This window comes from Cervus elaphus, chromosome X, assembly GCF_910594005.1.
Source record: "Cervus elaphus chromosome X, mCerEla1.1, whole genome shotgun sequence".
Classification (NCBI taxonomy): Eukaryota; Metazoa; Chordata; class Mammalia; order Artiodactyla; family Cervidae; genus Cervus; species Cervus elaphus.
Window position 1 is genome coordinate 59,790,829 of NC_057848.1, and position 12,515 is coordinate 59,803,343.

General features: G+C 44.4%; 1 protein-coding gene across 7 annotated transcripts in view; it reads right to left on the reverse strand.

Moving 5' to 3' along the window:
- Positions 1–5,537: 5,537 nt before the first annotated feature.
- The window catches only part of ARHGEF6 (Rac/Cdc42 guanine nucleotide exchange factor 6), a 116,183-nt gene continuing 109,205 nt past the window's right edge, over positions 5,538–12,515 (reverse strand). For all 7 annotated transcript variants that reach the window (XM_043897862.1, XM_043897861.1, XM_043897860.1 and 4 more), the window contains 3 exons: positions 11,141–11,240; positions 9,386–9,440; positions 5,538–7,935 (listed from right to left, as the gene is read on the reverse strand). In XM_043897862.1, the coding sequence (XP_043753797.1) occupies positions 7,795–7,935; positions 9,386–9,440; positions 11,141–11,240 (296 nt within the window). In that variant the 3' untranslated portion in view covers positions 5,538–7,794. The remainder of the gene's footprint in view (positions 7,936–9,385; positions 9,441–11,140; positions 11,241–12,515) is intronic.

The following is a 12,515-nucleotide window of genomic DNA, read 5'->3' on the forward strand; positions in this document are numbered from 1 at the left end:
TATGTATAACTGAAACACTTTGCTGTATACCAGAGACTATCACAACACTGTAAATCAACTGTGAAGTGAAAGTCATTCAGTCATGTCCGACTCTTTGTGACCCCATGAACTATACAGTCCGTGGAATTCTCCAGGCCAGAATACAGGAGTGAGTAGCCTTTCCCTTCTCCAGGGGATCTTCTCAACCCAGGGATTGAACCTAGGTCTCCCACATTGCAGGTGGATTCTTTACCAGCTCAGCCACAAGGGAAGCCCAAGAATACTGGAGTGAGTAGCCTTTCCCTTCTCCAGGGGATCGTCCCAACCCAGGGATTGAACCCAGGTCTCCCACATTGCAGGTGGATTCTTTACCAGCTGAGCCACAAGGGAAGCCCAAGAATACTGGAGCGGGTAGCCTATCCCTTCTCCAGAGGATCTTCCCAACCCAGAAATTGAACCAGAGTCTCCTGCATTGTGGGCAGATTCTTTACCAACTGAGCTTTCAGGTAAGCCTGTACTTCAATAAAATTAATAATAATAATAATAATAATAAAGCCCCCTCCTTCCATACCACACTCCTCTGAGTAACCCCAAGAGGCAATCAGCAACTCTCAAGAAAACCATTTAAATATATAGCTGCTTTCCATTCTTCATTCCTGGAGTTCCATTGAGTTATCCATCACATTTTCCCTGCTAATGTAACTCCATTTAAAGCCCAGTAATTTTGGTCACTAAACTTATCTTCTGTACCTCTCTGATGGTAATTGCGTGTGTGTATGCATGCATGCTCAGTCGTGTCCATCTCTTTGACGTCATGGGCTCTAGCCTGCCAAGCTCCTCTGTCCATGGAATTTTCCAGGCAAGAATACTGGAATGGGTTACCATTTCTTAAAATCCCACATGAAACCTTTAGCACATCTTCAATCTGATTCACATTTCTTGTTACTATGAGTTAAAGATGTGTATTTTTTGAAAGATTTTTTTTAATGTGGACCATTTCAAAGTCTTTATGGAATTCGTTACAATATTGCTTGTTTTATGTTTTCTTTTTCTGGTCACAAGGCATGTGGGATCTTAGCTCCCCAACCAAGGATTGAACCTGCACCCCCTGCATTGGAAAGTGAAGTCTTAACCACTGGACCACCAGGGAAGTCCCAAAGATTTGGTTTTTTATCCATCCACCCACCCATCCAACAGTGAGTTGGTTCTGTGCTTTGCATGCAATGGATATGACCCAGTCTCTGCTGTCAAGTAGCTTACAGAATTTTGCATCACATGTGTGCAAACGTTGAAAGCCCACCATGAATGCTGCAAGATAGGTCAGAATCAGTGTTACAAGGGATACATGGGAAGGACATGTAACTAGGACAAGCAGGGGAAGGTGGGTTTCAGGAAAGGCTTTCCAGGACATGTGGCACAGATCGAGCCTTAGGGGATGTTGGGGGAGAGGGACCACATGGAGGAAAGGAGGGCCCAAGAGATAGAGCGAATTGTGTAAAAGCAAACGTGTGAAGACAAATAAAGGGTTCTGGGGAGCAGGCAGGAGGAGTCAGCTCACAGAGGGCCTCATGTGAGAAAAAGATGTTGGTATACTGGCCTAACAGCACATGCTGAAGCCCAATATAGAAGAGCATTTGTGCTCACCTGGCAGAGAAAAACAGCTCTCTGAGCTCCTTAAATTCTTTTGTTTGCTTGCTTTTTCTTTTTCTTTTTTTGACTCTGTGGCATGTGGGATCTTAGTGCCCCAACCAGGGATGGAACTTGTATCCCCTGCAGTGGAGGCGCAGTCTTAACCACTGAACCACGAGGGAAATCCCTAAGATTGTTCCTTATTTTGAGTTTGTCTGATATTTCCCCATGGTTAAAATCAGGTTACACTTTTTGGATGGAAAACTACATACCTGATGTGTTCTTCTCGGGTGTCCTATTTGGAGGCAAGTGATGGTCACTGGCCTCTCATTGTTGATGTAAACTGTGATCCCTCACTTCAGGTGCTGTCCAATATCCCCATTCTATCTAGAGTTACTATTTCCTACCTTGCAACTAGTAAGCACTCTTTGGGGGAAACACTTTAAGACCATGCAAGTAATTTGCTCATCATCAAAGTTTCCCTCTATGTTTAGCATCCAATGGTAATTTTGGCCTGAATCGGTCTTTACTACAATGGCTGCAAAACGGGGAATTTCCAACTCCAGAGTTCCTTTCTCGTTTACCAGTCAATACTCATGGTATTATAAACAAGAACCTTCCTTTTCTCCCTACTTATTTATCGGTATAGACTCATAGATTTCTACTTTTTCCAGTGTTTTCTAATTCATTACTGTATTTTGGTGCTCAAATTTTCCCTGGTTTGGCCAGTAGGAACCTCTTCAAGTTCACACCTGGGTCTTTCTCACATGCCCCTCTCATATTTCTGAGCATCACTTTCTGGCAGAACAAGATGTTCCAGGCTCATCTTGTACCTTTCCTGCCTCAGAAGTAGAATCAGCCATTTCTCCAAGAAGCCCTTCTTCCTTTCAGTGCAGAGTATAGTGTGTAGAAACCAAGTTATGGGCACTAGGTGTGTTCATTGTATTAAGATGTCACTTCTCCTAGGAAATGTATGCATTTAGATGTACATGTATATGCACATACATACCAAAGCTGTCAGCCTTAGCAAATAAAAATTCAGGATACCCAGTCATATTTGGATTTCAGGTAAACATTGAAAAAATTAGTATAAATATATTCTATTCAAAATTTGGGAACTGCTATATACCAAAACATTATTTGATGTACAGCTGAAAGTCCAATTTAACTGGGCATCTTGTATTTTATCTGGCAATCCTAATACATATAAACATACACAGTACATGTACATAAATGGACACATACACATGCAGAGATATATATGCACATGTGTTTTGGAGATCATGAGTTCATACAGATACTTGACCTGAGTCTAAATGGAAAAAGAACAAAGTTGTTTGATGTACAGGGATGGGAAAGGGATTCTAGACAGGACAAATGGCATATTTGGGACTTAAGAGAAATTCAAGGAGATCAAAATTTACTGAGTGTGGTAGTAGCAAGACACTACATTTTTAAACAGGTCAGTGACATAGTCAGATCTTTTAGATAATCATTCTACTGGCACCAAAGAGGCCAGACTACAAGAGGCAAAGAGATGCATGAATCTGAGGGAGAGATGACAAGCACCAGAAATAGGCAAAGGAGGATGGAGAGAAATTCAGGGGCTACTGCAGAGTTAAAAATGGTAAGACTTGATGACTATATGTATAAAGGGTTAATGTATACGTTTATACAGGGTTGAGGGAGAGAAAGGAATGAAGGATAATGCCTATTTTTCTGGTTGGGGCAACTAAGTGGCCAGGGATGCCATTTATTGGGATAGGAAACACTGGAAGAGCAGATCTGGGACTACAAATGAGGGGTCCAGTTTGGGACACACTGACTCTGAGGTGCTGTAGGACATCCAAACTGAAATGTCCACAAGGTAGCTGCCTCCACGGGTCTGGAGCTCAGGAGAAAGGTCAGGATGGAAAAATATGGACAAGGGAGTCATCTGTACTTTGATAAATGAAGTTATAGGAATAGACAAGATTGTCCAGGAAGAGGCAATAGAAAGAAAGAGAAGAGGAAAAGAGCATTAAGGATCAGCAACATTCATGGGGCAGGCAGGAGACAGATCCAGCAAAGGAGACTGTGGGGTGGTCAGAAAGACTGAATAATGCCAGGAAAGTTGGGATCATGAAAGCCAAGGAAGTAGAGATTTAACAAGGAGGCAAGGGACAAAGGTCAATATAGTGAAAGCTATGGTTTTTCCAGTGGTCACGTATGGATGTGAGAGTTGGACCATAAAGAAGGCTGAGCGCCAAAGAATTGATGCTTTTGAATTGTGGTGCTGGTGAAGACTCTTGAAAGCCCCTTGGACTTCAAGGAGATCCAACCAGTCAATCCTAAAGGAAATCAACCCTGCGTATTCATTGGAAGGACTGATGCTGAAGCTGAAGCTCCAATACTTTGGCCACCTGATGTGAAGGGCTGACTCACTGGAAAAGACTCTGATGCTGGGAAAGACTGAAGGCAGGAGGAGAAGGGGATGACAGAGGATGAGGTGGTTAGACAGAATCACTAACTCAATGGACATGAGTGTGAGCACACTCCAGGAGATAATGAAGGATAGGGAAGCCTGGCATGCTGCAGTTCACAGGGTTACAAAGAGTTGAGACGATTTAGCAACTGAATAACAAAGGGTCAGATACTGAAGAGAAGTCAAGATGAATATTGAAAAGTCCTCCCTGCATTTGTTAATAAGAGCTCATCAGTGACTTCAGGAGAGTAGATGGCTAAGGTAGAGGCCAACTTGGCAAGTGTCATGTGTAGAAGAGGCAATGCAGTAGAAAGAACATGGATCCAAGAGGCAGACAGACCAGGGTTTCAAATCCCTGCTCCACACACACTAGTATATTGTTCAATCACTGTACCTTTCTTCACTTGTAAGATGGGGATATCAATACTGAATACCTAATAGGGTTGTTTTGAGGGTTACAGGAATTTAACCATGTAAAACAGTGCTGAGCCTAGCACACAGGAGGTGCAGTGTTATAGCTATTGCTTCAGAGTAGGAAAGAAACCACTGAAGCGATCTCAAGCAGAAGAGTAGTATCAGGTGCCTACAAAATTGATGACTACAGAAGTGGAAGTCAGGGGGCTTCCATTAGACTAATGGCTGTCAAGGTCATAGCACAGTGGTGATGATCCAAATCCAGTTTCAGGAGATACGGCTGCTGCTAGAGTCTGTCATCCACAAAGCTGTGAGTACAGAATGTAGTACAGAAGCCACAAATGTGTCTTTGGATCTCCCTGTCAGCCACCAAGCCCTGGGAAGAGAGCCTCTGCCTAACTGAAGCCTTTCAACCTTGTGCAAAGGCATCTCATTGGCAGAACTGAGAAGGTATCAGAACCCACATTGTATCCAGAATCCTAGCTGCAAGGGAGTCTGAGATAGTTATTTTTTAGCCTTGGGGTAAGGTAGGAAGAGGAATGGATGCTGAGTAGCAACCAATAATACCCAGTGCAGCTATCTTGTTTGGGAGCAAATATTTTCACCCTGACCGCTGAAACCAGCATTCCAACTGTGGTCAAAATAGAGCAAAATTGGCAAAATCCTGCTAAATATACAGAGAGATGGAAACAAGACTGAAGATCAAGGGATAAGTTTGAAGAGGAAAGTGAATATCTCTATCTCTAATATTGAAGAAAATGGCAAGAAGAGGTACAGACAGTTTCTGGTTTGGGGCCAGGAGGAGAGGGGTGGTAAAGTTAAGGGACGTTCTCCCTCAAGAGACATATTATCTCTGTAAAGTGGGGAACAAATATCATCTGCCCTGAGTGAAAAAGATAGAAGCTAGTTCAGGGGCCTGATGAGCATGGATAACTAATGAGGGAAACAGGAAAGGAAGCTGACACAGTATGAGAAATCTTTCCACACACCAGTGAGCAAAAAAAAAAAAAAAAAAAAAAGGAAGAAAGAAAAAGAAGAAGAAACACAGGACTTATTTTATAAAGCATTGTTATTCTTATTTATTGAAAATGTCCATTTTAAAAGTCTTCAAAATAAAAACAAGTTAGAAAATTTGAGCTTGTGTAAGAAGGGACACGACAGAAGAGGAACTGAAAGGCCTCGAAGGGTAGCAGTTTAACTACAGGGTAACAGGGACCCATTTATAGAGTATTGTAAACAACACAACTATGGAGACACTGCTGTCAGGTTAACATGGCTTCATTTCCTGTATAGGATTATTGAGTGTGAGCGTGGACACCACTCTGCAAAAGCTACATTACCCAGAATACCCAGGGCCTCTCATCAGAAGGGCCACACCCCCAAAACATGCATATAGACACATCACTTTAAAATAAAGACCTTTCAATATTTTAAGCAATCCTATATACCTTATCAACTAAAGTATTTGTAATCACAAAAAATGTTTCCTACAGATATAGTTTGCACATTTATTGCAAGCCATTGACTAACCACAGACAGGGCAGATGCTACGATCTGTGTTGTTATTGTTGTTTTTCATCTGGAAGTGAAGGATGGCATGTCTAAATCATTGGACTAAAAACAGAACACAGCCATTCCAAGAAGTCTTCTTCAGTCTTCAGCTTCCAAAGACAGCTGTGTGTGGTTGGCTGAGATTGGTCTGCAGGAAAAGTCCATTTCCTGTGGATGATGTAATTTCTGCTGTGTGGCAAGCAGTCAACAGCCCCATAACAGGTAGCTATGGGAGTTGAGACCACCCCCCCCCCCCCGCCCCGTACTAAAAAGGAAAAGGGCTTAGCAAGCTGAGGAGTTCAAGTTTGGTTTCTAAACAACATTTGCAAAACCCATAGTTATAAGTACCTACTGAATGTATCTGGGAGACAACTTTGATCTGTCCATTGGTCCTTGACCTCTCTTTCCAGCGATCTCCCCCATCTGGCCAAATTGCCTCTTTTGGGGAGAGACAGGGGCAGGTTGCAACTTCAACTGTGCTGGATTTGGATGTGTGCTGCCCTGCCATGACCGTCTTCTACACCCGGTTTATCACAGTTCTAATTTCTCAGATATTAGAAACCCTCAGCAAGGGTTTGATTCGATGAACAACTTGAGTAAACCAGTTCCAAATAATCAGCTTTGCTAGGAACCAGCACAGAGCTACTAGAGGGGCCCTTTCCTTTCAGCTGTACAAACTGGCCCAACAGCACAAATCTGCAAATCAAGCTTAGAGTCCTACTCAAAGAGGCTGATGATTATTACAGCATCTCACAGCATATATGGGAGGACAATCAAGGGAATTAAAGCTGTCTGCTAGGGCGCCACATCACCTCAGTGTAGACTGAAGGATGAGAAGTTGCAACTTGAATATGTGACATAGATAAAAGGAACTGCTCACAGTTTACATTTTAAAAAAGCAAAAGCACACACAAACCAGTTTACACACCGATTGGGATGGTTGGCTTAAAGCACTGGGGAAATAGAAAACTTCTACACAAGGCAGAAGGCCAGGGACAAAACCTAGCATGCACTGGCAAGAGATGGGCAAGTCGGCTACTGAGGGAAAGACACTCCAGTGCAGGCTGCTAATGGATTTGGTGTTGGCGTGGGTGACCAGAGCTTCTGCCCCACAGAATGGAAACATAAACCAACACGAAAGGAGGAAGGGTGCTACAGTTTTCTTGGTCTTATAGACAACACAGGGTAGTCATTTTAAAAAGTGGGTATTGAGGGTGGCACAGGCTGGGTCAGGGAAGGGCAGCTGGATCATTGGGCAAACATATTTGCCTTTCACCTTCCCCAGTCAGAGTTCCAGAAATGTTGCCTTCAGTAAATTAGGTACTGAGGGACTGCCAGGTAGAGGGAAGCATTAGGGGGAAAGTCAAGTTCACATTTAATAAGCCGTGGCCAGCCACTTGGGGAGAGCAGCCAGCCCAACAAGAGTGACCCAAGGATAATGGCTGGTAAAGAGGCACTATGAGTTGAAGGCCATCTGAAGACCCTGTGAGTCATCTGCCTACAATAGCTTCCCTTTGCTTACTATTGGAAAAGACTCTGGGGAGACTTCTCCCACCCCCTCTTGCTTTTTTACTCCTGTCAAAAAAATAAACACCCAACCAATAACCAAACAACCACAAACACTCGTCCAAACACACACACACACACAGACTAAGATATGAAATAAAAACCAGAGAAGTGAGCAAACTGAGTCAGATCACTCAGCTGGACATTTCCCGACACCCTACAGGCACCCTCTGCCAGCCGCACAGTGATGGTTATGGGAGAATGGAGGTCTTGCTACTGGACTCGGCCCGAATACACTCATCAGTTTGCTTCAGCAGCCTCCGGACCAGCTTCTCTAGGTCCCTTCTTGATTTCAACTCTTCCTCCAGGCACTGCTTCATTCTTTTATTCTCCTATGATGGGAAAAGGCTGATTGGTTACCAAACAAACAGTCCCTGCCACAGGGCTCCTCATACTCAACCTCTTAGCAGCCTTCACCACTGAGGACACTCTCCCTCCTCAAACTCTTCTCCCTCAGCAGCTTCTGGATTGTTCTACTTCTTGCTGACCAATCCCTGAAATTGGAGACAAGCATTCTCTAGGGCTCTGGCCTGGGCCCTCTTCTGACTCACTCTTTTCGCCTACTGTTTCTTTTCTTTCAATTCAAGTATCTATGAAGAGGCCACCCCAATTCTCTCTGGCACTGACCTCATCTCAGCTCAGGAGCACCAGGTCCACAGCCCCCAGGGCCAACTTGATATTTCCGCCTACACTTGTTATAAGGCCCTCAAGTTCATTATGTTCTAAAGTGAACCCAGTATCTCCCCCATCACCCAAACATCTCTTCCTCCTGTAGTTTCTGATTTTCATGAAGGGTACCACCATATCAAAGTACATACCCAGATGAAAAAGTTTCATCTTCCATCTCTGGCTCTTTCTCTCTTTTTATTTTTTAAATAATTTTATTTATTTATTTTATTTTTGGCTGTGCTGAGTCTTCGTTGCTGCACGGGCTTTACTCTAGTTTTGGAGAGTAGGGGCCACTCTCCAGTTGTGGTGCACAGGTTTCTCATTGCAGTGGCTTCCTTTGTTGCAGAGCATGGGCTCTAGGCATGCAGGCTTCAGCAGCTGTGGCACATGGGCTCTACAGCACAGGCTCAATAGCCGTGGTGCCCAGGCCTAGCTACGCTGGGGCATGTGGGATCTTCCTGGGTCAGGGATCAAACCCGTGTCTCCTGCACTGGCAAGTGGACTCTTTACCACTGAGCCACCAGGGAAGCCCTCTGGGTCTTTCTTAATTCCCACATCACAGCACCATTTTCCACAGACTCTAACTCGGTGATATACCTCCTTTACTTCCATGTCCCTCCTCTGCAGCCTCAGCAGCTCTCTCTCCTCAGCTCAGGACTTCATCATGTCTCACCCTGAGTTCTGTAATAGCCTCCTAAGTGATCTTCCAGCTTCTGGTCTCTCTCCCTACGATCCATCCTTTACCCCATCACCAAGTACAGGCAGTCTTCAAACTCAAGGAAGAGTGACAGAGGAACCCACAATTCATGACTTATGGTTCTATTTACACTTGCTCATGAATGACTTATCTTTTCTTAAATTCTGTTTGCAAATGTCAGGGAACATGAAAGTTGCAACTAAGTTTGGGACCCTATTTTAAACGCTAAATAGGTATATAAGCAAGCCTCAGAAATTGAATTCCACATGGTAAAATCTACAAAACCCACCTGGATGACACAGGGAAATAAGAATCCCCACCTCACCACCTTGTTCCTGGCTTTCTCCTGAGGGTGTTTATCCATGCGTGGCAGGGAAGAGGGAGCAGGCCTGTTAGGATCTGAGAAATTTCATTACCTGTTTCAGCTCTTTGACCTCATCCTTCAAGGCATAAACAGTATCGACAAGGCTCCTAGAACATAAAGTTCAGAGATTAATAGCTGGCATCAAAGTATTAAGTGATACTTAAGAAGAAAAGCAGCTTTATAGAAATACAGTTTCTGAAAACCAGTGACCTTTCTGGAGGATGGGGAGAGATACTGCTATGAATGGCCCTTGTGTCCCTCATTTTCATGGGCTAACAACCACCGTCACATCAGCTCATTCCAATGCCGAGTCACCACACTTTTTCTATTACTTCTCTCCTCCACTGCTCACTTCCCAGCTCGGGTGAGTACGGAAAAAGCGACTAGTATATTGTACACCTGTAACTTATATATTATTGTATATCAACTCTACTTCAATTTTTAAAAAGAAAAAAGTTAAAAAAAAAAAGAGACTAGGGCTACTCGTAAGGTTCTGATTTCTCTCTTGGGGGAAGAGAGGTGCATCACCTGACATACTGTAATGAGAGGTGTCACCAGGCCCTGCCTAGCCTATAATATCTGCACGAGTGCATTGCCCTTCTCACCAGCGTACATGACACAAAGTCAGGGCATTATTTCTGGAAGATTCCACATATTCCAAAAGGGATAAAGCATCTTGGCTGAGTTGTAGAAGAGTCATTCCCTCTCTCTCTCTCTCCCTGGACAAGGACTTTGGAGATCGGAGTTCCACTTATTCTACAACTTACCAGTCCTCTAACCTTGGGTAACCAGTTTTCTTCTCACCCTCTCTTGGTCTCATTTTCTTCACATACAAAATGGGGATAGTAACCCATTCCCTGAAAGCCTCATAAAGTCGTTGGGCAGGTGAATGTAGCCATAATGATAGTAATTACATTATTACTATTATTGACTTAATAACTATTACTATTGAGTAAATAACTATTACTATATGATCATCACTTATTGAGTGATTATCATGTGCTAGCCTTTGTACTTATTCCATTTAACCTCACAACAACCCTGAAAGTATTATTATCACATCCAGTTTATAGATGAGGCAACTGAGGCAGAGAAAAGGGAAGGAACTTGCCCCAAGTCACACAGCTAACAAGTACCAGAATCTGGACTTGAACCAGGGCTGTTCTTCTCTTGAGCCCAAGTGCTTTACCATTTGGCCGTATCACTTCATACACCAGATGGAAAAATATATTGACGGTGCCAAGCGCTATGAAACAAGCTGTCTTATGCAAATTTAGGCCTGACTTCAGAAATGACTCAAGTTTAAACAAGTACTTAACCTGATTTTCCCCTGGTAGGTCACCCTCATTACTGTGCAAAGGTAGGTCAAGGACATAACTTTCTTGAATCACAATTTCCTCATCTGTAATGGTGGTGAAAGCAATGTATCTCATTGGATTGCTGTAGGAGTTTAAATGAGGTCAAGTATTGAAAGTCCAGTGCCTGAGTCCATAAATGTGAGGGGCATCGCCATGAGCGGGGGAATTGGTGCTGTGGCCTTCCCAATGCCTCCCAAACCCATCTGGAGTGGTATTCCTTTGTATTCTGAAGTTCCTTCCTGTCCGGGGAGCTGGCTGCCCCCTCTGCCTCTCCTTTCTCCTTCTCTTTGTTGTGGGAGCAGCCCTCCCTGGGCTCCTAACTGTATGATCAACCAAGAGGGCCTCATTCTCTGATGAGGAGGGTCTGCCCTTCAGTGCAGGCTTGGTGTGCTGGAACCTTCTTTTCAGCCCCTGGAAATATCAGAAAAGGTTTAGCCAGCTCTACTCACTTTTCTTCAATGATGGTCTGGCCGTTGCTTCTGGTTTCTTCAACGATGAGTTTCTCCTCTTCGGGGAGTAAGACTTGGGGAATGGAATCTTTGCGAGCACCTACAGGCAAGGGTAGCGAGAGGCAGGGGAGGGAGATTACTAGGGGAGACTACTGGGGGTTTGTTCCTTTCTACGATTGATTTTGAGGGGTCTTTGTTGACGGCATCTGGCTGACCGGCACCCCAAGAGCAGTCACATTTTCTGATGAAATCTTTCAGACATGAGGAATTCAAAATGGCCGAATACACTGTTTCAACCCTGGGGGCAGGGGCACATTTTGTATTCAGAAACAATGTGAAAAGGCTGCTGTGAGACTGTCCTCAACCAAGGGCTCCTCCTTTCCTGTTCTGCCTCCTCCAAAGCAAAGAGCTGGCCAGCAACCATTCTTCCCTGCCCATCTCTGTGTTTTGTATTTTAGTAAAAATCATGCAGAACATAACACTACATGGGGATGCAACATGCTTAAAAGGTCTTCAGAAGCATCATTCACCCCCATTTGTTCTCTTTACCATCTTACAGGGTGAGGTAGAGTCAGTGGAGACCATTTTGATGAAGGGTAGAGTGGGGGGTGGGGAGATGATCGCAACAGCTGCAAAGATGCAGGCGTCCTGACCACTGTCTGCTCACCATCTCCCGGCTCTGGGATGGAAAAGGTGACAGAGCAGCCATGGGACCTGACCAGACAGCTCTCCTGCACCACCAACCTCTACTTCCCTTCTGGATCCTTCCTCTGAGAGCTAGATCCCTTAATCTTCTGTTTCCTTGAACCACTGGCTTCCTCTCTTCTAAGCCAATTCCCTTCAATTTCTGAACACTCACTGCCTTCACTCAGTCTCCACGCCTTTCTCGAAGCAGATGTGTCTCTGTCTCCTGCAGGGCCCAAGACTTTGTAGGTGCTTAATAAGTGGGTAGCAGACTGGCTGAATGACCAACCAACTGGATGCAGCAAGAAACAGTAGGGATCAGTTTTAGGGGAGCAGGACTTTTGGCTGGAGAGGGATGTATGGTGTCGGTCGCCATGACACCATGATGCTAAATGGCTTACTGCGTGCCAAGCACTGTGCTAGACACTTTCCACTCTTAAAAGGGAAGCCAGGGAGGAGGGCAAACAATGTGACTCTTGAGGCCAGAATGCCTGCCTGCACCTCTGAGCAAATTTCCTGTCTCTATCAGAGTGAAGACAGGAGGAGGCAGGAGGTGAGGTCAGATATCATAGGAGGACTGCTGCTTCTAGTGTCTCCTTGTGTCCCTCTCTTTCCTGGTTTATACAATAAAAAACTGCTCTCACTTGCCTTTTCTGGCTCCTGGAATCTTGTTATTAGGGCTAGGCATGCC